The 21,783-nt window shown below is 37.6% G+C and overlaps 1 protein-coding gene across 3 annotated transcripts in view; it reads left to right on the top strand.

The window, feature by feature from the left end:
* mia3 (MIA SH3 domain ER export factor 3) overlaps positions 1-21,783 on the top strand; it is a 34,267-nt gene that overhangs the window by 4,689 nt on the left and 7,795 nt on the right. For all 3 annotated transcript variants that reach the window (XM_067418230.1, XM_067418229.1, XM_067418231.1), the window contains exons 4-19: positions 42-2,412; positions 3,250-3,558; positions 4,932-5,068; positions 7,238-7,369; positions 7,859-7,880; positions 8,621-8,709; positions 8,809-8,886; positions 8,968-9,078; positions 9,165-9,236; positions 13,167-13,271; positions 13,349-13,471; positions 14,516-14,615; positions 16,644-16,699; positions 16,780-16,870; positions 16,957-17,095; positions 21,200-21,362. In XM_067418230.1, the coding sequence (XP_067274331.1) occupies positions 42-2,412; positions 3,250-3,558; positions 4,932-5,068; positions 7,238-7,369; positions 7,859-7,880; positions 8,621-8,709; positions 8,809-8,886; positions 8,968-9,078; positions 9,165-9,236; positions 13,167-13,271; positions 13,349-13,471; positions 14,516-14,615; positions 16,644-16,699; positions 16,780-16,870; positions 16,957-17,095; positions 21,200-21,362 (4,098 nt within the window). The remainder of the gene's footprint in view (positions 1-41; positions 2,413-3,249; positions 3,559-4,931; positions 5,069-7,237; positions 7,370-7,858; positions 7,881-8,620; positions 8,710-8,808; positions 8,887-8,967; positions 9,079-9,164; positions 9,237-13,166; positions 13,272-13,348; positions 13,472-14,515; positions 14,616-16,643; positions 16,700-16,779; positions 16,871-16,956; positions 17,096-21,199; positions 21,363-21,783) is intronic.

Genomic DNA, 21,783 nt, shown 5'->3' with positions numbered 1-21,783 from the left:
ATGTGACGTTTTGTTAACATGAATCTTTCTTTCTCTTTCAGGAAACCGATTTTGTTTGCTTTGAGACTGGCCTTGATAAATTTGAAAGCTATGATTTAGATTTGCTGTTGGGCAGCACATTGTTGACAGAAAATGAGAATTCAATAGAGGAATCAAAAGAACCAGATCAGAATGAAGATGCTTCTGTAGAAGAGACAGAATCAGAATCAGACGATTCAGAGTCAACATTGCCTCTTGAATCAGAGTCAGATGATTCAGAGTCAACATCGCCTATTGAATCAGAATCAAGCGATTCAGAGTCAACATTGCCTCTTGAATCAGAATCAGATGATTCAGAGTCAACATCGCCTATTGAATCAGAATCAAGCGATTCAGTATCAACATTGCCTGTTGAATCAAAGTCAGTAAATTTAGAATCAACATCGCCTGTTGAATCAGAGTCAGATGATTCAGAGTCAACATCGCCACTTGAATCAGAGTCAAATGATTCCGAGTCAACTTCGTACCTTGAATCGGAGTCAGTTGTTTCAGAATCAACATTGCCTGTTGAATCAAAGTCAGTTGTTTCAGAATCAACATTGCCTGTTGAATCAAAGTCAGTTGTTTCAGAATCAACATTGCCTGTTGAATCGGAGTCAGTCAGTTCAGAATCAACATTGCCTGTTGATTCAAAGTCAGTTGTTTCAGAATCAACATTGCCTGTTGAATCGGAGTCAGTCAGTTCAGAATCAACATTGCCTGTCGATTCAAAGTCAGTTGTTTCAGAATCAGCATTGCCTGTTGAATCGGAGTCAGTTGTTTCAGAATCAACATTGCCAGTTGAATCAAAGTCAGTCGATATTGACCCAGAATCTGTAAAAGCTCCTGAAACTGAGATATTACATTCAAAATCTACTGAAGAGGACTCTGATATCATTCAGCCAAAGACAGAAGATGTCTCATCAAAACCAACTTTGGACACTAAAGATGCAGTAAAAGAAGAGATGGAAGATATTTTAAAAAGCCAAGATGGCAATGTTATTTTTGAAGATGTAGACACGGAACCATCAAATTCTGATGCACAAGATATTGATTATTCTGAGCTGTTGCACAACCAAAGTGACTCTGATTTGGACCCTGCGCAACTTCTACTTGAAACACAAGCAGTAGGTTTAGATTCAGCACATGAAGAACCTGCCAAAACTGAGCTAAATCATAAGGATGTACCACTACAAGCACCAGAGAAAACACTTGACGATGAGAACAAATCGTCTTTTATGGACACTTTTAAAGGTGAGTCGCAAGGGACCGAATCCCTTCGAGAAAGCGCCAAAGAATCGCTTTCAGTTGCTGATGTCGCAGAAGCTGGTTTTGAGGTCATGCATGCACAAAGTGATCTTGAGGTCAAAATCCCAGAACTTTCTCGTCTGCCACTTGACGTTAAACCTGCTTCAGATGCACGTGAAGTCGTCCAATCTGAAGCGACACTAAATGTAGACCAGATGCATGTAAGTGAAAACTCTCCAAAGACCTTAGACCCAAACAAAAACCTTCTTCAGAAGGCCAGCATGAATCAGAATGAAAACGCACACAAAAACACAGCACATGACAAACCTCAGAATGCAAAAAACGTGGATGAATCCATTGACAAGGGTGAACTAGAGAAGGAAAATGCAACCAAAAGTAGGGCACTTCTTTCAGAAAGCCAAGAGACGGCACCTCTACTTGAGGAAAAAGACGAACAGATTGATAAAGTGAAGAATGAACTTGTGAATCTACTGAAAAACACACTGGAATCAGAAGAACAAAGTCTTGAAGATGAAGAGGATGAAGTCACAGATGAGCTTTTGGAGGACGAGAATGCTCTTCTTTCGCTCACAGAAAGCGTTAATGAACCTGAAGAAAATCCTCAACCTGGAAGCGATGATTTGGTTGTTTCGCAACAAAGCGAAAACGCCACAGAGCAAGAAGAAAACGACGAGGTTCGTCTTCCTCCCGAAGAGCCTGAGTACAGCGATAACGTCCTCAGACTCACGATTTTACGAGAACACTTGAAGGACGAGGAAACGGAGCGCATGCAGAAGTATTTCGGACTGAAGAACCTGTTTAAGATCGAGGCCATGTTTTCCGACCTAGATCTGGAGATGAAGTCCGCGAGAGAGCTGAAGATGGATACGGAGGCAATCGAGCAGACGCTAGACCAGATCATGGAGGCCTCAGAGAACTCCATTCTCGATGTGACAGAAGAGATGTTTAATGAAAGAGACCGGAGAACTCAGGAACATGGACAGCAGAAGGAGCCAGAAATGTTTGATGTGGAGGCTTCGATCTTGGACGTTTTTCAGGAGATCGTTTTCTCTTTGCGACAGAAATATTCAGCCGCCAGTGACAGCGCCCCATTGGTCGAGGAAGAACAACCTGCATCTGAGACGGGTGAGGAACATTAGGTGTTTGTTTGAATATCTAACTCTAGATTTTGCTGTACTAACAGCAATACTTCCCTTTGCAATCCAATAATTACATGCATTTGCTGGTTTCAAATTAGTCATTTCAGGGTTTTCCTCTGACCAGATGCTGTTAAAATTGTTTTAACCTCATAAAGACTATTGTATGATATTGGATACATGAATATATCAGGCATCTAAAAGATCGACGTAATTAACTTTGCTAATAAACCAGTTACACACAGTCTACTACAGTCCTTCTGTCGTCTGATTGATAGTTTAGACTTTTCAAATGTCCTCCAGCCCGTGCTTCACATGTCTTTTTGCTGTGAAATTTTTATGAAGTATGATTTTGATATTTGATCAATTTATAGAAAAACCATGTTAAAAATAATGAGCTTTAAACATAAAACTAAGCATTTAAGTATCATCTTACCAAGACATTATTAGCAGATATGGAGTGACGACTGATATTTATTTAATTTTAATTAATATTATATATACGGTTATAAAGATCTCATTGAATCACAATACAAGCATCAGAATTTCATCTCACTTTTTAGCCAAATATCAGCACCTGCACCAAAATGCATATTTGATTAAAATTAAGCAGTTTTTTTATTTTCAATATTTTTATAATATCATACTATATGAGCCACAAAAGCCTGATGTATCAAATATGATGCTCTACAAAAAACACATGCAAATATTTGTTATATTTTGTCTTCATTAAACTTACTGTTCCATTTTTTTATTTATTAAACTTTTGGACTGTTATTTCATATGTAATGATTTAATAAACATCTTAATACATTTTTTCCCCCAGATGAGAAAATTGACTCTGAAGAGGTGAAGCGTTTGGATAGTAACATTGAAATGATCGCACCGCCTGAAAGTCCAGAAATTCACGAGGAGCAGAACGAATCTGAATTGATTCAGAATTCAGAATTAAATACGAATGAAGATTCGTCCCACAGTAAAGACGCGGGTCTTGAGGAGGACGGCGGACATTTTAACAGAAACAAAGATGCTCAAATAGGGTTTGAGGACGCTGAGGAGATTCAAAAGGGGCCTCATGCTATTTTGGAGAAACCGGTGGACATCGGCTTCCACTTTGAAATGGATCCATCTTCAGGTTTGTGATTTATTTTCTCTATTTCTTAATTTAAATTATTGATGCTGTTTGTGTTAAAACCAGGGCATGACATTAAAGGTGGGGGGTAAGTGCTTTCTGGTTACCGATGTTGATATTTCAAATCACCAAAATAAACATGCAAAATCTGTGTGTTACTAATGGTAATCCAGAGGCCTATTGCACAAAACAATGATAAGGGATTAAGCCAGGATATCTTGGTGATCTTGTGATCTGTATGCAAAATTTAGTAAACCGCTGTCATGTAAACATACCCTGAAGGCAAACTCACACCAAGAACGATCATGAAAACAAAAGATAACTGTATATTAGCATATGAATTGAGCCAGGATCACCAAGATATCCCAGGTTAATCCTTTATCCTAGTTTTGTGCAATAGGCCGGGACAGGGAGGAGTTTTAGATGCTCCATATGGTGTGGAAATGAACGGGTCTTTATCATCGCTGAAGTGAGCCACAATAAAATCGCAAATGGACAAACAAGCGAACATGACACATGAGCAAATTCAAGCAAAAGCCAGCATATATTACTTCTGTGAAACAAAATAAAACCAATGTTACTCGCCCATCGAGAAGAAATAAAGCAACCTCCTTCAAACCTCCAGCAACCAGGCCGTGAGTTCTCTAGCGCTGGAAAGTTGATACTTCTTGCCTGATGGTAGCCTTCTTTTGTTCCTCAGACACCTTCCACATTTGTTTTTTTCTGCCATCTCTTCTTTCTGTCGTTGCTCTGCTAATGTCCATCTTGTGTTGTGTCTTTTGAATAATGCCATGCACTGAGCACTGTCTTAGTTGACACGCCCCTTGTTGCTGATTGGCTATCCGTTTATGGTACTCGCCTGAGTCACATTTCTAAAGCATTTTTTAAAAAACACTTACCCCACCGTTAACTTACTATCCAGTCAGCATTTTCACAGGCCACAATTTTGACATTGCCATGTGGGAAATTGACCATATAGATATTTTTTATATTATTTATTTAAAGGGGGGGTGAAACACTCAACTTCAGTCAATCTCATGTCAATCTTGAGTACCTATAGAGTAGTATTGCATCCTTCATATCTCCGAAAAGTCTTTAGTTTTATTATATTTATAAAAGAAATATGGGCTGTATCGAGTCTTTCCGGAAAAAAACGAGCGCCTGGAGGCATATCGTGTGGGCGGAGCTAAAGAATGACGAGCGCGCAAAGCGGTGACGTCCTCAAGCGTGGAGAAGAAAACGCTACCCTAAATAAACCATGGTTATCAATCAGATTCAACTAATACAGATTTCAGATGCCTTTTTTAAAAACAACAATTGAAAAATGCACACGCATTTTGTCTGCCTTGGTTATAACTATTATTTTCTGTCTCCAGGTTCACTGGAGTCTCCAGGTGTCTCTGATTTCCCTGACACTGAAGCAAGCAGTGATTCCTCCAGCTCCACGACGTCAGATGACCTTTGGGGTTTGCTGCTTCTCGTCAAAGAATATATTGGGGTGTACGGAGAAATTGTAAGTAAGACCATATTTTGAGACATTAAAGCCCAAGTACATCAACACAAAGGCTTATGCAACATTTGTGAAATTTGTGAATTCTGAAAATGTTGCACTCTCAGACATTGGTGTATGTTTCTCCAGTCAATGTAGTTAAAAAGAGAGTGGTTTGAACCTAAGTCTTGTTAACCCCATGCACATGAACTCATGTTGCACAAATAGCTGGTGTGACATTACCAACAGGATTGTTTTTTCTTTGTGTTTTCTTGGTTCAGAGTTTCTGAGAAGCATTTGAGAAACTTTTCTGTAGTGGTTTTTGGAGTCATTTGTTGTTATGTAACTTGTGTTGGGTTTGTTCATGTTGTTGCTGGTGTTTTGGTCTGAACTTCTGTTTTTTGGTTCTGAGCTGCTTCTAAATAAATAAATTAGATAAGAGAACCATAACTTAGCCTACAGTGAATGGTGAATCTGATAAGACCTCAAGAATGTTTGGTTTATATTTAAATAAATAAAACATATTTATATATGGTTCAAAATTATCGATTTTTCTTTTATGTCAAAAATAATTTGGATATTAAGTAAAGAGCATGTTCCAAGAAGATATTTTGTAAATTTCCTACCGGAAATATATCAAATTTATTAGTTGTAGTAATATGCATGTCTAAGGACTTCATTTGGACAACTTTAAAGGCGATTTCTCAATATTTAGATTTTTTTTTTGCACCCTCAGAATCCAGATTTTTAAATCTTTCCCAAATATTGTATCCTAACAAACCACATACATCAACGTTAAGCTTATATTTATTCAGCTTTCAGATGATGTATACATCTAAATTAAAAAAAAAAAATTCAGGGTCACATTTATATTTTGGCTACGATGTTATTTGACCGTATTTGTATGAACCTCACAAAAAATATTCCAGTCACTGAATTAAGATGGCATTTGTTGTTGAAATATATTCGTAAAGGAATGTCTGCTCCAATAAATATATCTATTTATAAGATCTGCCATGTAATCAATATCATAATTTTGTCATGAGGGAGTAACTTTTGCTGCCAATATGAATGAAATCCAATAGGGCTTCATGCTAAACTTGTTAACTAGGTAACTAGATTAACTTCCAAATCGTGCCAATTAAATATTCATAAATTTTATTGCACATATGGACAATGAAGCCTCGATTTGTTATTCTTTAAAACCCGCTAGCATCACTGCTAAAAAATATCCCCTGCGTGTATCCAGTGTGGCCAATCAGAGTCCGCCGTCATTATCACATGACCTCGAGCGTACACACAGAGTGGAAACACTGCTCTGCTCTTGAGAGACTCTTAGATCAGCGTTTTGAAATGTTGACGTGTTGAAAGAGATCAACACTGAGCTTCCTTCAGCCACGATTTCAAAACATACTAACTGTATGTACTTATGATTCTTTTGCATACGTTATTATTCAAGTTAAACGTCTATTAGATTTGAAAGACAGGCGCGTCAGAGTGGATTTACAGCACAAAATACCGGCTTCCCGATGTGAACCAACGGTCCGCCATTTATACTGTGTTCATCGGCTTCAACCTCCGTCTCTGAGCGCTCCGTTACCCTGGAAAAATTAGTTTAATAGGTATAAGAAGATGGATTCACAGCCAAGTCTTACCTCCACACCAGCTGAGATAGAAAACACAGCCTTCATCCTGTCCAGACTTCAGGAAGTAAGTGTTTCCACTCTTGACTGTCTTCAGGAGTGAGATGTGTGAGTTTTAGCGGCTAAAACTGCTTAAAATCGATCATTCAATAATGGCAGTGTGCTATATTTTGATCCCTTCTTATACACGCAGCTGTCCTTAATTCTGTAAGTCCATTAAGGATCGGATACAATCCCAAGGCAACTGAATTGGTTCATTTAAACCGAGTTGTAAGTGCTTAGATTGACTGTGTTTCATCAGAGGTGAAAGTCCAGTAAACCCCTAGTGTTGTGTTTCTGTTGCATGTGGATGAGGATAAGGGTCAATGCTTGAACAGACTTAGATTAGTCAATATAAGAGTGCAGAAATTGATTTGAAAGTCTAAAAGTAGCATTCGGTCTCCTTACTAATACTAACTAACCCCAAAGCTGACAGCCAGTGAAATCATGATGTGAAATAATAAATAGTTTCTGGAACTGATGACTTTTTTTGTGTTTTTGTGCCATCTAGGTGATCACTGCTCTTCCGGAGGAATGGCGACCGGGCCCCACTTTCCACGGAGTCCCTTGGGAGCCTGTGCTCGTCACGGTGGTTGTCGGGACCCTCACAATACTGATGTTTTTCTGGAGGACGGTGCTTGCTGTAAGACATTGCTTTGTTTAGCATGCATCACATCGATCTTAGCTTCACTTGAATGGTTTTTAATTGCCCCCACACACACTTTAAAACTAGAGGGGACCGTTAATTTCAATCTGTGGCACCTAGGCTGTGGAATGCATTGCCTCCTTCTCCTTACGCTGCCTGGACTTTTAAAACACAGTTGAAAACTTTTCTATTTAAAGAGGCTTTTATCTAGAATGTCGGGTGGTTAGGCCGGTCTTTTGTGTATTTCTGTTTATTTCTATTTATTGTTTTTCTTACTCATTTTGATTCGGTACTGTAATGTTTTTTTTATTTTATAAATGTTGTGTATTTCCTGCTTTTGTTGTGAAGCACTTTGGGATTTTTATCTGTGAAACGTGCTATACAAAAATGTTTTACTTGCATACTTGTTTACATGATGAATGTTCACATTCCTTTGACATTGATTTAATTACATCTGAGTCATTCACCTTTTCTTTTCTCCTCTAGATCAAAGGCAGAACCTATCAATGTAAGTCACTTCTCCGCCTCGATTCTGATATGTGCTAAATGCACTCTTGATGCAAACTTGCACACAATCTTTTAGAAGTAGCATTTAAAGGCGCTATATAAAATTACGTTTATTATCATTCCTAAATGAGGTAGTGAGCAAATAGAGTAATCAACCTTACTGCCTGATTTACTTCACTATATTACAATTAAATCCTAATCTAATGACAAACTATATATATCTTTGGAAAGGTTTAAGACTCTTAAATAGATATTTGACCACTGTTTTTTGTTGCAAATTATGTAGGAACAGTAATAGATGAATTTGTGTAACAAAAGTGTACCTCAAAAAATCTACATAATAACAGGAGTTCTGACCTTTGTCACAAAAAGTCGATGCACATTTTTTATTTTTTTATTTTAATTGCATTATTTTGTTTAGTGGTCTGTTTTGTCTTGTTTCAGTTTGAAACACATTGATTCTCAATTTTTCCAGAACCCTGTTGCTCTAATTTGACATTTTTACGTCATGCGACTGTTTTTGCTCTAATGTCAGATTTTTCATTTAAGAATAAGCTGATCTTTTTATGTCCATCAAATAATCAAATGTACTTTTAATTGATAAAATATTTAATGCACTGGATAAGCAAAGCAATTTTTTATTGCTCTGACATGAGGTATGAGGTCACGCGACTCACTTCTACCTGTTAAAATATTTTATTTTCTGATTTAATATATTTTACTTTGTATTTTATTTCACAGTAACAGAAAAGCAGCTCCGAGACAAGATCCAGCGGCTTCTCAGCGAGAAATCTGATGCTGTTAACAAGATCACAGAGCTGAATGACATGGTAAACCTCAGTTTCTTTCTCTCGAATTGTGTTGGGTTTGTTTTCGGTAAAGGCTGATGAACCTGATCAGATGTAAACGTTTCATTTGTGTCCTCGCAGATAAAAGAGCGTGAAGAACAGCTGAAAACCTCTGCCAAATCACTGACTTCCAGCCAACAAGAGGTGAAAGGGTTAAAGGTAAATCTCAGCAGCAGGGTTCATCTGTTACCATCACAGTTTCTTCACATTTGTTTAACTGTGCTCTGTTTTACTGACTAGACTCATCACCAGAAGCTCCAGAGTCAGTGGGATGAGATGTCTGGGAGTGTTTCGCAGCTTAACCAAAAAATTGTGGACACACAGGAAGAAAATACAAATCTTAATGACAAGGTAAGCTTTGACTTTTTTTTTCCTTTTAGTGTGTTTAAAAAAAAAAAGTCAGATTTTTCAGAGCTGTTTTGTTTTATCAACCAAAGATTGCCAAGATGCACCAGAGAATTGAGAAATACCAGAAAACACTGAAGAACTATGATGAGGAGCGTGCTAAGGTAATTTGTGCTGGATGAGCTGATCTATTACTGCTTTGGCTGATCTACCGGTTGAAATGAGAAACCAGTAATAATTTGTCAGACCCTCTAGTTATGCGAACAAGCATCGTCCAGTCTCCATTAGGGCTGCATGATTAAACGAAATTAAACCACATGCCATTTGGCAAAGGTTGCATTTAAAAATATATATATATTATTACTATGCACAGTTTCTCAGTGAAGCACGGCTCTGATCTGCTTGCGGAAATACCAAATATGGCCGGCAGAATTATAATATTGCATGTCATTCCAGGAAATCCTTATGAACGTCATACTATCAGTGACATGAGGAAACAGCAGATTGAAATGCTTTGATTGAACATGACTAATAAACACAAGACCATGGGCGTAGATGAAGAGGGGGACGTGTCCCCCACACTTTAAATAGAATGCATTTTCGTTCCCCACACTTTTACTGGGTCTCACCGATCCTAGTTGACTCGCTCCGAGCGGGATTCGAACCGGTGTTACCTGCGCGGCGGTGGTAAGTTAACAGCGACGCTAAAGACAGCTTTCTCTAAACTCGGTTGATAGTGCGCCTCTTAAAGTCACGGGCAAGTGTATTTACATGGAAACTGAAGCTGAATTTATCATCATTATTCCAGACTTCAATGTCACATGATCCTTCACTAATCATTCTCATATGAAGATTTTATAATCAAGAAACATTTATTATTATTATCAAAAAAATTGCAAACAGTTGTGCTGCTTAAAAATGTTGTGGAAACTATGATAGGCCTACATTTTATTTTTCAGGATTCTTTGATGAATAGAAAGTTCAATGGACAGCAATTATTTGCATTTATTAAATAAATTATCTTTTGCAATATTAAAAATATAAATTTAATGCATGTAGCCTATGATAAATACAAGTAATAATTTCTCTCTTTTTTTAATTTTGACACAAATGTTAGAATGGTATGGTGGTTTCCACAAAAATTAAGCAGCACCATGAGCAGCAAAACTTTAAACACTGATAATAATCATTAATGTTTGTTGAGCATTAAATCCTCATGAGAATGATTAATGGCACTGAAGGCTGGAGTAATGATGATAAAATCAACTTTGATCACGTAAATTGCACTTTATTATATATTAAAGAGAACAGCTGATTTACATCAGAATAATATTCCACTGTATTACATTTTTTACTGCATTTTTTAATTAAATAAATGCAGCATATATATATATATATATAATTGGTATAAAATATAAGGGAAAAATATTGTAGATATTAGTGGTTATTTATTCAGCAGTGTATTTGATGTCTTAATTAAAAGCAAGAGATGAGAGAAAATTGTATCGGTCAAAAATAAAATGGTGTTACAACATTTGTCCCCCTCACCTCTGAAAAGATGGCTACGCCCCTGCACAAGACTGCAACAATATATAGTTTACCTAATTTCTTCAAACTTCTGGTATTGTCATGATGATAAAGTATATCTGTACTTCAATGCCAATCGACATCACAGTATTGACTACTGTGAAATATGTTGTCTTATTCTGTGCAAGAAGCCACATTATTTCACAGAAGGATGCTCAACCGTTGTTATGAAGTGAGTTTGGTGTCAAAACCTGTTATTAAATGTTGCCTTTTGTTGGACAGGAGGTTCATAAATGCTTCACATGTTTGGAAATATGTTTGACGTATGTTGCTTTTTCAAATGCCGTGCTTTACTGACAAGCTGCGCAAAAAAATGATCAGGCTTTGCAATTTCATAATCACAATAAGGCAAATCGGGTTTATTGCGATTAATCGTGCAGCCATTAGGGATGGGACGATACACTTAAACTCACGATACGATGCACCTCGATATGCCAGGGTTACGATACGATACGTCACGATACGATATCAAAAAAAAAAGTCTTTCCAAATCTGTTGTTTTTTTTTTTTTTTTTTTGTTTTTTTATAACCACCAAAGTATTGTACTAAAACGAAAGGTAGGATTTTTCTCTTTTTTTGCATTTTGGTTCTATGTTGTTTAAAAAAAAGGAGAATTTTTAGAAGTCCGCGACCACATCTTAAACAGGGGTGCCAATAATTGTGGAGGGCACTGTAGGGCTGTCAATCGATTAAAATATTGAATAGCGATTAACTGCATGATTGTCATGAGTTAACTCGCGATTAATCGCAATTTAATCGCACCTTTTTAGCAATTGTAAATGTATCTTAAATTAAGTTTAAATTAAGTTTTTAATATTCTAATCAACATAGGTATGGACAAATATGCATGCTTTATGCAAATGTACATTTATTATTAGTGAAACCATACTTATTCAATAATAATCAATACAGCATGAAGACTAGACATATCAAAGGTCATAGATATGTTTATCTAAGAAATTGTTCATGTCTCTTAAGCCTAAACTTAAAAATAATGAGTAAGTAGTGATTTCTCTCATTTTAACAATATAAAGGGAGTTTTTACACTGGCAGTTTAATTCAGAGCAGGGCACAGTTCGTATGAAAAATTGTTAATGTGTACCAGTGAGCGAACCAGAACCACACCGTACCTGGAGGAGGTCCATATTACACGAGTGGAATATAGTGCGGCCCCTTTAAGAGATCCGCATTCCCTATTGAACTGCCGGTATTTTGCGCGTGCGTGCCGAACTGGGCCGTGATTCACGTGGACAGTGTGAAGAACACGGACGACTCGGACGCGCGCTTGTTCAGGAAAGTAACCTGTGCATTCGTTTTTGCCGATTGTAATGTATTTAGTTCAATAAAACACGTGTTCTGTAAGGGGTTATGGTGTTAATGATTTACCTCAGACATGAGCGAGAGTGAGCTGCAGTGCATCGCGCTCAGACTGCAGAGAATGTGCTCAGTGAAAAAACACACTTTTCTTTCTGGAGTCTTATAAAAGTTAAACAGAAAATATGGTAGCTTATGTAGGCAATAACTGCATTTTTGGTTTAGAATATTAATGCTAAAGTCAACCCCTTTCTTTCCCTTTTAATGTTTGCTGTTGCATCCTTTGCGTCTGACTGCTCTCACTTTTTCCAACTATGCCTCAGATCAAACAGAAAATGCGCGCTGCGTTTTGTTATGTCTGCCCCGTACACACACACACACACACACACACGCACATAATACACTAAATTATTTATATACTATGCAAACCATGCAGCAGTGCCATCTATCTTTATTTTGCGATCCATTTTTTTCGACCTCGATGCGTTTCGTCACGTTTTGTATCGCGAAATTTTGTCAAACGATATTTCGTCCCATCCCTAGCAGCCATATTGTCCATGCTAAGTTACTGTCGCTAACATTGACAGGTTATCCTACTACCACTTTTTTTCTTCATTAACGAACATGATAAAGAGACAAGCAATTTCATTGTGGAAATTATTAAATACAGGATTTACACTGTCATTGAAAACTGAGTAAAAATCTGTATTTTGGGATTTCCGGGGCTTGACAAAGTCATGGAAATTAATAAAATCTTAGTTATGCAGATTTCTGTAACAGAACAAAAGTTTTTAATTATGCCTAGCTCATAAATATTTAATTAGCGTAGAAGTTGCTTTTGAGTTCAATAATAAAAAAATATAAGAAGGCATGTCCTACATTTTCATTGAAATGTAACCTTTTAAATATTTATAATTATATTAATGATGCTAAAATAAAACTTGGCTCCTTTAAAGTTGTCATGAAACAGAAGTTGCGCTTTTCTTCTGTATTGTGACATAAATCCGAGTGAAACGCTTCTCAAACAAGAACAAATGTAGTGCGGGTCTATCACCTTAGACATAGTTTTCTTTCTCGTAAATTATCTAAATGATTTTGTAGTCATGCATCTGAACATTTGTATTAGCCCTCTCATATCCTGACGATATTAAATGCTCTGTGTGTTTCTGGGGTTTGTTTTGAACTGATAACAGGTTCACGTCCTCATGGATGAGGCTAAACTCAGAGAAGATGCTCTCAAGGCTCAGGTGCTGTCCTTTGAGAAGGAAAACGGCGCTTTAAAAGAGCAGAAGAAATCTGTAAGTCCCGCTGTCAGAGCTGTGACCTTCCTTCCATCAATGTCAACGGGACTTAAATGACATTTATTTTCTGACAGCTCCTTCGTGACGCTAAAGACTGGCAGGAGAAGCACAAGAAACTGAGCGAGGAAATCAGAGTTTATCACAAATCCCAGAAAGAGCTGGAGGACTCTCTGGTGCACAAGGAAAATGAGATTGATGTAAGTGAAATTTGTTGCATGTTATAAAACAGATGCTTTTAGCCAAGACTTGTACAGTTCAGGCCAAAAGTTTGGACACATTACTATTTGTAATGTTTTTGAAAGAAGTTTCTTCTGCTCATCAAGCCTGCATTTATTTGATCAAAAATACAGAAAAAATGTAATATTGTGATATATTATTACAATTTAAAATAATTGGTTTATTATCCTTTAAATGATGGTTTATTTCTGTGATCAAAGCTGAATGTTCAGGATCATTCCTCCAGTCTTCAGTGATCATGATCCTTCAGAAATCATTCTCAGATGAGGATTCATTATGAGTGTTGCAAACTGTTCTGCTGCTTCATATTTTTTCATAACCTGTGATACTTTTTTAATAATATTTTGATGAATAAAAAGTTAAAAAATAAAATAAAATAAGAAGCAAATGTTTTAAAAATATAAATCTTTTGTTACAACAATATACACTACTGGTCAGTCATTTGGGGTCAGTCTTTTTTTTCTTTTTTGAAATAAATAAATCATTTTATTTTTGATTTGAAGATTTGTATTATTTGATAATATGCTTTTATTTTGAATAAATGCAGTTCTTTTGAACCTTTTATTCATCAAATATATTAGGCAGCAGAACGGTTTCCAACACTCATAATGAATCCTCATCTGAGAATGATTTCTGAAGGATCTTGATCACTGAAGACTGGAGGAACCATCCTGAACATTCAGCTTTGATCACAGAAATAAATCAGCATTTAAAGTATAATACATTTGAAAACCAAATATTTTAATTGCAATAATATATCACAATATTACATTTTTTCTGTATTTTTGATCAAATAAATGCAGGATTGATGAGCAGAAGAAACGTCTTTCAAAAACATTACAAATAGTAATGTGTCCAAACTTTTGGCCTGAGCTGTATATATTTACAATATAGTGTGTCCCGTCCCTTGCTTTGCTTAATTATAAATGATAGCGTTTTCTCCAAAAGATCGTATTGTATGTGCAGACATCCCATGATGTTCTGTGTGTTTCTCTGGTTTGTAGGTTTTGTCCAGCTGTATAGCAGAGCTCAACCGTCTGGGAGCCTGTGATTCTGCTGAACTACAGAAAGATGATGCTAAAATGTCTAACGGAGAAGATGTCGGTGAGCGCTCTATTTATAACTCATACATTTTCTTTACATTTTTGTTCTCTCTCTTTTTTTTCTTCTGTCTTCGGCTTTCATTTGCATTTAGTAGATGCTCTTATTTTGTTTGTATGGCTGTACAATTTTGCCAAAATTGACAATAAATATGAAAAAATATGAAACATGATATCAAATACTTAAAAATAAATAAATAGAGGTTTTACTATTGTGATATTTTACTGTAAATAAAAAATTGACTATTTAAGAAATTTTATTTTACTGTAGAACTGCATAATTACAACAACAATATTCATGGATGTTTTAATTTCTTAATTTTTTACGAACCGTAAACCACCAAGCTTTTAGCCTTAAAGCTCCTCTTTTGTTGATAAACTCGTCTCCTCACATGATGGCAGTGGTTGTGCATATTGTATTTTCAAATGCACGTTAAGTGTCTAAAAATAGCGTTTGCAGAGATTAGTTTGTGTAGAGCATCATTTACTGTGTACCCATAAATCATGAGCTGCTCGTGTAAAAACACATTGCCACGCTTCACCCTGAAACACGCAGTGCGTTATTGTATTTAATTAAGTTGCAGCCTTTGCTCTTCAAATTATTATTTTACTTAAAAATGAAAACTTGCTGATATTTTACTCACTCCCCCCCATCTCATCCAAGATGTTCATGTCTGGCTTTCTTCAGTCGAAAAGAAATTAATTTGAGGAAAACATTCCAGGATTTTTCTCCACATAATGGACTTCAATGGGAACCAACGGATGAAGGTCCAAATCAGCGCAGTTTCAGAGGAAGAGCTTCAGAGACTCTGATGATCCCAGAGGAATAGGGTCTGATCCAGACAAACAATCGATCATAAAAAAATAAATTAAAAAAATGTAACCGAAATTTCTCAGCTTGCGTTGCTCTGTGGCTAGCCACGGATTGTGTAATCACTCCGGAGAGGAGTGATTAGGTGTGTTATTTATTTAAGATCAGACCCTATTCCTGGTCTCGGATCATCAGAGTCTCTGAAGCTCTTCCTTTGAAACTGCGCTGATTTGGACCTTCATCCGTTGGTTCCCATTGAAGTCCATTATGTGGAGAAAAATCCTCAAATGTTTTCCTCAAATTAATTTATTTTCGACTGAAGAAAGCCAGACATTAACATCTTGTTCGAGATGGGAGGTGAGTAAATTCCCGGTTCACACTGCAGGCCAAAGTGGCCCAAATCGGATTTTTTTGGGGTCAAGTGACCAGGTCAGACCTCTTCAGAGCTAGTGTGAACACTCAAATCTAGCCCAGATTTTTCAAATCAGATTTAGACCACATACATATGTGGTCCTGAATCTGACCCAGATCTGATTTTTTCCAAAGTGGCTGCAGTGTGAACAACCAAGGCAGATTTAATGTGACTTTTACGTCAATCTATGTCGACATTTGGACCTAATTAGGTGTTAGACTTAATTAGTATATGGGGAGATGCTTTAATTAAAGCTACGCAAGAAGTATTCTACCGTAACCGTTCTGTTTTTGAAAAAAATAACACATGAAATGGAAGAACGGGGACACAGAAAAACGTGGCTTTAAGTGCCAAAGGAATGTGACAAAAGGCCAAAATAACCAATTTTGCTCTCTTTCTTTTCTTTTTTCTCCTCTTCAGCAAATACTCATTAATGTTATGGCTTCCATTACACAAACATTTTTGCTTACTTCCTCCATAACCTCCCGAACTTTAGTGCAACAGCGTGCTGCGTCTGATGTCATTGATATTGTTCTTTTGCACATGCGGGTTAGTTTGAAACCTCAAACAGTTCACACTGGAATCAGATTTAGGCCACATTTTAAAAGGTAATGTGAACAGCCAAACAAAAAATCAGATCTGAGCAAAAAATCAGAATTGAGCATTAAGACTTGCAGTGTGAACGGGGCCTAATTCTTTAATAATCGCAATAAACCACATCACAATTTCGGTTTTCTTTCAAGGTCCTTGGAGAATGTTAGATGAAACATTCTCCTCTGTGCTGAACATCAAGTGTCTGTTTTTTTCAGAGAAGAAGATGGACCCCACAAGAGTGCGAATCAAACAGATGATGGACGTCTCCAGGGTACGTCTGCTCTGGGCAGATTCTTTTTTTGTAGGATTATTTACACTCATCTAATTTCTAATGCTGTTTCTGTTTTGCAGATTAAAGCAACTCTCAACGTTGTTGAAGACGAGAGGAATCGATACATGGAAAGTTTCCTCGCCGAGCAGAAATCCAGACAGGAGCTGGAGGGTATGAAGACTGTGATTTGTGTATTTGAACACTTTCCTGTTTGTTTCACATCTTCATTTAATCATGTACTTTTGTTTTTAATCTAGAGCAATATCAGAAGGTCATGCACGACCAGATGAATCTGAACAATGAGAAAACGCATCTGGAGAACCAGTTCAGGAACCTGCAGCAGAGACTAGAAATCACCACTGAGCTCTACCAGCAGAAAGAAAACGCCCTACAACAGTGAGATCACACACATTATTCACACTGCTCACAATGGCCGCTATATCCAATCATATCCATATATTTGAAAGAAAAACACAGTAAGATATATTAATACTGTAATAGTGTAATGCACAATTATTTGATAATTAAGATCAAGTTTTACATTAGTTTTTTAAAGCTGTCAAATCGATTCATGAAACGTACTAAAATACGATGAAGAGCCTAAGAAATAATTGACTTGAACTTTTTTTTACTTGAGGGAATATCAGCTGTCATTTTAAAAAGTACAGATATAAAATTAGTAGGGGTGTAACGATATATCGTTAAACGATATATTGTGATATAAAAACATGAAGATGTATCGTTGTTGGAAACGATATGATTCACGATATAGTGTTGTTTTATCCAAGGCTCATCATGTACTTACTCACCATTGTGTCGTTTTTCATTTCACTTCCAAACACAAATGAAGATATTCTTTATACAACCTGAGGGATTTATGTCCCTCCATTTTTAAAGTCCATTCCTCTCAAAGTTAAAAGATGCAAAGAATATCATAAAGGCATATAACTAACATAAATAACTAATCGAGTGTCTAATCTAAATCTTCTTTAGTCTTCTGAAGAGACACAATGGATTTCTTTATGTGATGAATTTAGCACGACGCACACACTAGTAAACACGGACGTTCAAACAATTGCGTGACGTGTGAAAACATGAGAGAGAGGAAATGCAGAATTAAAATTCTTGCATGAGCTAAACGTTTACAGTTTGAGAGCGGCCATTTTGACGAGCTTTCTTGCGATTAGAGCTGTGACCAAAAGCATTGATCATCTGAAGTGCACGCGCTGGCGGAACGGCTCTCCTCAGTGAAAGCAAGCATTATTTAAAGCGACACTTCTCCAAAGTCAACGCGCAAACACCATTGAAAGCGACACTCCTTAGTGAACGCGCAAACATCATTTAAATAACCAGATCACATTTAGTTTTAGTGGTATGATTATTTAAAGCGTTTCTGATGGTTCATTCTTACAGACTGCATTAATAGATAAATAAATAAAGTTTAGAGTTTCAGTGATGTACATTAAAGGGGGGGTGAAATGCTGTTTCATGCATACTGATCTTTTTACACTGTTAAAGCCCCACTTGGCTACTTTTGCTCTCGGGGTCCCCCTACAGTTTGGAAAAAATAATGTCCTCAACTACTGTCGTAAGCGCTGTAATCCTACAACAGGGGATGCCATCGCGCGTGCATTTGTTGACATGACAACCCTGATAGCCCTGAACTAGTGATGCGTGGCTCGTCTCATAACCCGCAGACCCCGTATGTCTATTTAATGGTCGCGAGTGCGCGGCGGGTTGTAAAAATATATACAGTGGTGCGGTGCCGGCCAAATAACTTCATAAAAGTGGCGCTGCGGATCGGTGCAGCACATGGTGCAGCACTAACAGTTCCCCTGAACACTGCAAGAGGATTTCGAGTTCTTCTGGCGGCGCGTGTGAAATGTCTTCATCCCAGGTAACGTTACAGTCAGTGGCATATGCTTCAGCATGTCATATGAATATAATTTCATGGCTTTTATTTTTTTCAAACGCCAAATAATCACGATGCTCACGTTTACAAGCCAGCGTCATTATAGTAGCCTATTGGTTACCGTTTTACAGAATCTATATGATACTTCAGTTCAATGTTTGAGTGGTAGCTCACCGTAACAAGCAGGACAGCATCGGTCGGGCACGCCTCCTCCAGCTCACGCCGACGAGCAAACGCTGGTCACATGTTGATCCTCATCCTGCCTTTAATCACATCACTTTTTCCTTTCCTCTTATTGCTTTCCTCCAACAAAACCTTTTCTTTCTTATGTGTCTGTGCTGCTTCGGGCATGACTATATTATCCGACGAACAAAGTTGTGCTCGCACGTCTGAATGTAAGGAAGTGTGTGTGTTGGTGGAAGTGACGTATATGCCGTAAAGCTGTCGAATTTTGTAGTTCTTTTTGTTCTCGGGTTTACTACCCGAAACCCGAAGTTTAAAAGTACGATTAAAAACGATACAGACCCCATCAGGCTATGGCAGACGTGTCATTCAACCTATTGTAAGTCGATTTATCATCACAAGAGTCTTAAAAAATATATTATGAAGGTTGAAAAGTTACCTAGTGCTGCTTTAAAAACGTGGAATCCCATACTAAACATAGACAAAGTTTCAAAAGTTAAGGTGGACGTTTGATGGGAGTATTTCTTTGTAAAAAATACTACTTCCGGTTAGTCATAAGTTTCGGCAAGTTTTTTGAGATCATGCGTCCCCTTTGACGTTAGTGGGGGCGGAATTTCCTTGTATGGGCCTTACGGACAATTCTACCGGAAGCGCGTGAGAGAGAGAGAGGGAGAGAGCGAAAGTAACAGGCTACGCCCATCAAAGCGCTGGCTCGTAGGATGCTAAACAGGTGATGTGCACATAACAATGTCACCAAAAAAGTGCGTTTTTGGTTGCCAGACCAAGACAGTCCTGCACAGATTCTCCAAAACCCCGCGTTAAGGCAACAGTGGATGTAATTTGCTTTTCCGGATCAGCAACTGAGTTGCGCGAATGTTTATATCTGTTCGCTGCATTTCGGTGCCGACTGTTTCATAAACAAGGCCCAGCTCGACGCCGGATTTTCCAATCGCCTAATGCTGAAGGATGGAGCAGTCCCAACGATAAAGGTCCCAACGTTAGTACCGCAGGCGGTGAGTAAGACTGCTTCAAATGTCTGTCTTTCTGCCTATGCTCATCAAGTAGCCCAAACATGATCACGTATAGTTAATTGATCAATGGAGCATGCGATGTGTAGTGTGTGTACATTTGTTTAGCTGGCCACTATATGTGTAACTTTATGTTTGTGTATTGTAAAAGCACTCCAAACAACAATACACAAAGAGTGGGGAAATATGTTGAACTAAATAAGCGCGCTTCTTCATTCAAATGCGCTACTATTCCGTGTCTTTCTATGTAAACACTAGCCTGCGGTGCAAAACCAGTCCGCTTACTGTCTACACAAACCACGCGTAAACACACGTGCACAACTGCACTTCCCACATGTACACCTTCAAAGACAAAAATACGACGATATAATTCAAGTATAAATATGTAAATAACACAAGCCGCTAAGCATATTATATAGTTAGTGTATAACTTGTACCACATAGAGACGTCCTGCTCTAGTCGTTTTTGCTGCTGCTCCTGTTCAACTGCAGCCTCTGGGTCTGATTCCGGATCATAGATGTATGGCTGTATCTGATTAAAAGCCATATTTTTATTTTGAATAAAGTTTTTTTCCCGCTGTTAGGGATGACACAGCTTTACGACGCACTCGACTCAACACAATAACAGCGGCGCGCACACGTCATTATTTAGCTCCGCTCACACGATACGCCCCCACCCGCTCAGCTTTTTTCGGAAAGACTCGGAACAGCGCATCTTTCTTATATAATTATAAAAAAAATAAAGACTTTTCGGAGATATGCAGGATGCAATGCTACTTTATAGGTACTCAAGATTGACATGACACTGACTGAAACTGAGTGTTTCACCCCCCCTTTAATAATCTTATTACATAGAATCATACAACAACTATACATAATGTATAATATTTGTGGGTCCTGATGATAAAACACAAATAATAATATTATATAATAATTTAAAAAAAAACGTTATTTTGGCTTAAAATATCAGAATACATATCGTATTTTGAGTTCAGTATCGAGATGCGTATTGAATCGTGACACGAGTGTATCGTTACACCCCTAAAAATTAGACATTTTGCAAACTGGAAATAATGTCTGTGTTGCTAAAATCATGAGATGCATGTGATGACACAGCTGTTGTGTATGACTGCGTCCTGAATGATGGGGGGAAATTATATGACTTATCTGACTGAACTTATCTGAATTTCTATCCTCAAATAAGGCCTGCGTTTCATTTGGCTGCAAAAACTATACGACTCGAGTTAAGATGTTCTGATATGGATTGCATTTTTGCTTTCCATGTTAGCACAGCCTGCGTCCTCCGTTAATTTGAGTTGCGTTAATGAGCTCACCACTCCTGTATTTCCTCTCTTAATGAACTTCCTTTGTGCTCAGGAAATTGACTCAGGAGGAGCTGGAGAGACGTGAGAAGGAGACGAAGCTGTCGGAGGTGGACAGTAAAGCTCTGCGGTCGGAGGAGGAGCTGAGAGCCCTTAAACAGAAGATCAAGGACATCGAGGAGGAGATGCAGCAGAACGAGCGCTCGCTGAAATCTGAGGTGAGAAACTCGGAGGACTTTTACTGTGCAACATCACTCTGCTCCCAATATGACACTTCAGTTTAGTGGTTTGGCGCATAAGCGGATTGTGTTGGGAGCAGTTTTATAAGCTTTTATTTTTATATTTTAGTTTACTTTTTAGTAATTTGATGTGCTTTTGTCATTTTATTCATTTAAAAAAAAAAGAGTAATATTTAGGTTTTAATTTATTTGAAGTTAAAGGGGTCATGAGCTGGCTATTTTAATTTAAAGGGTTAGTTCACCCAAAAATGACATTTCTGTCATTAATTACTTACCCTAATGTGGTTGGCCAGCCGTCAGACCTCCGTTCATCTTCACACACAGATGAAGATATTAGTGTTGAAATCCGATGGCTCAGAAAGGCCTTCATTGACACCAATGTCCTTTCCTCTCTCAAGAC

Source organism: Pseudorasbora parva, chromosome 15, assembly GCF_024679245.1.
Source record: "Pseudorasbora parva isolate DD20220531a chromosome 15, ASM2467924v1, whole genome shotgun sequence".
NCBI classification, from domain to species: domain Eukaryota; kingdom Metazoa; phylum Chordata; class Actinopteri; order Cypriniformes; family Gobionidae; genus Pseudorasbora; species Pseudorasbora parva.
Note: the sequence above shows the minus strand (reverse complement) of the source record. Positions and strands in the feature narration are given on the sequence as shown.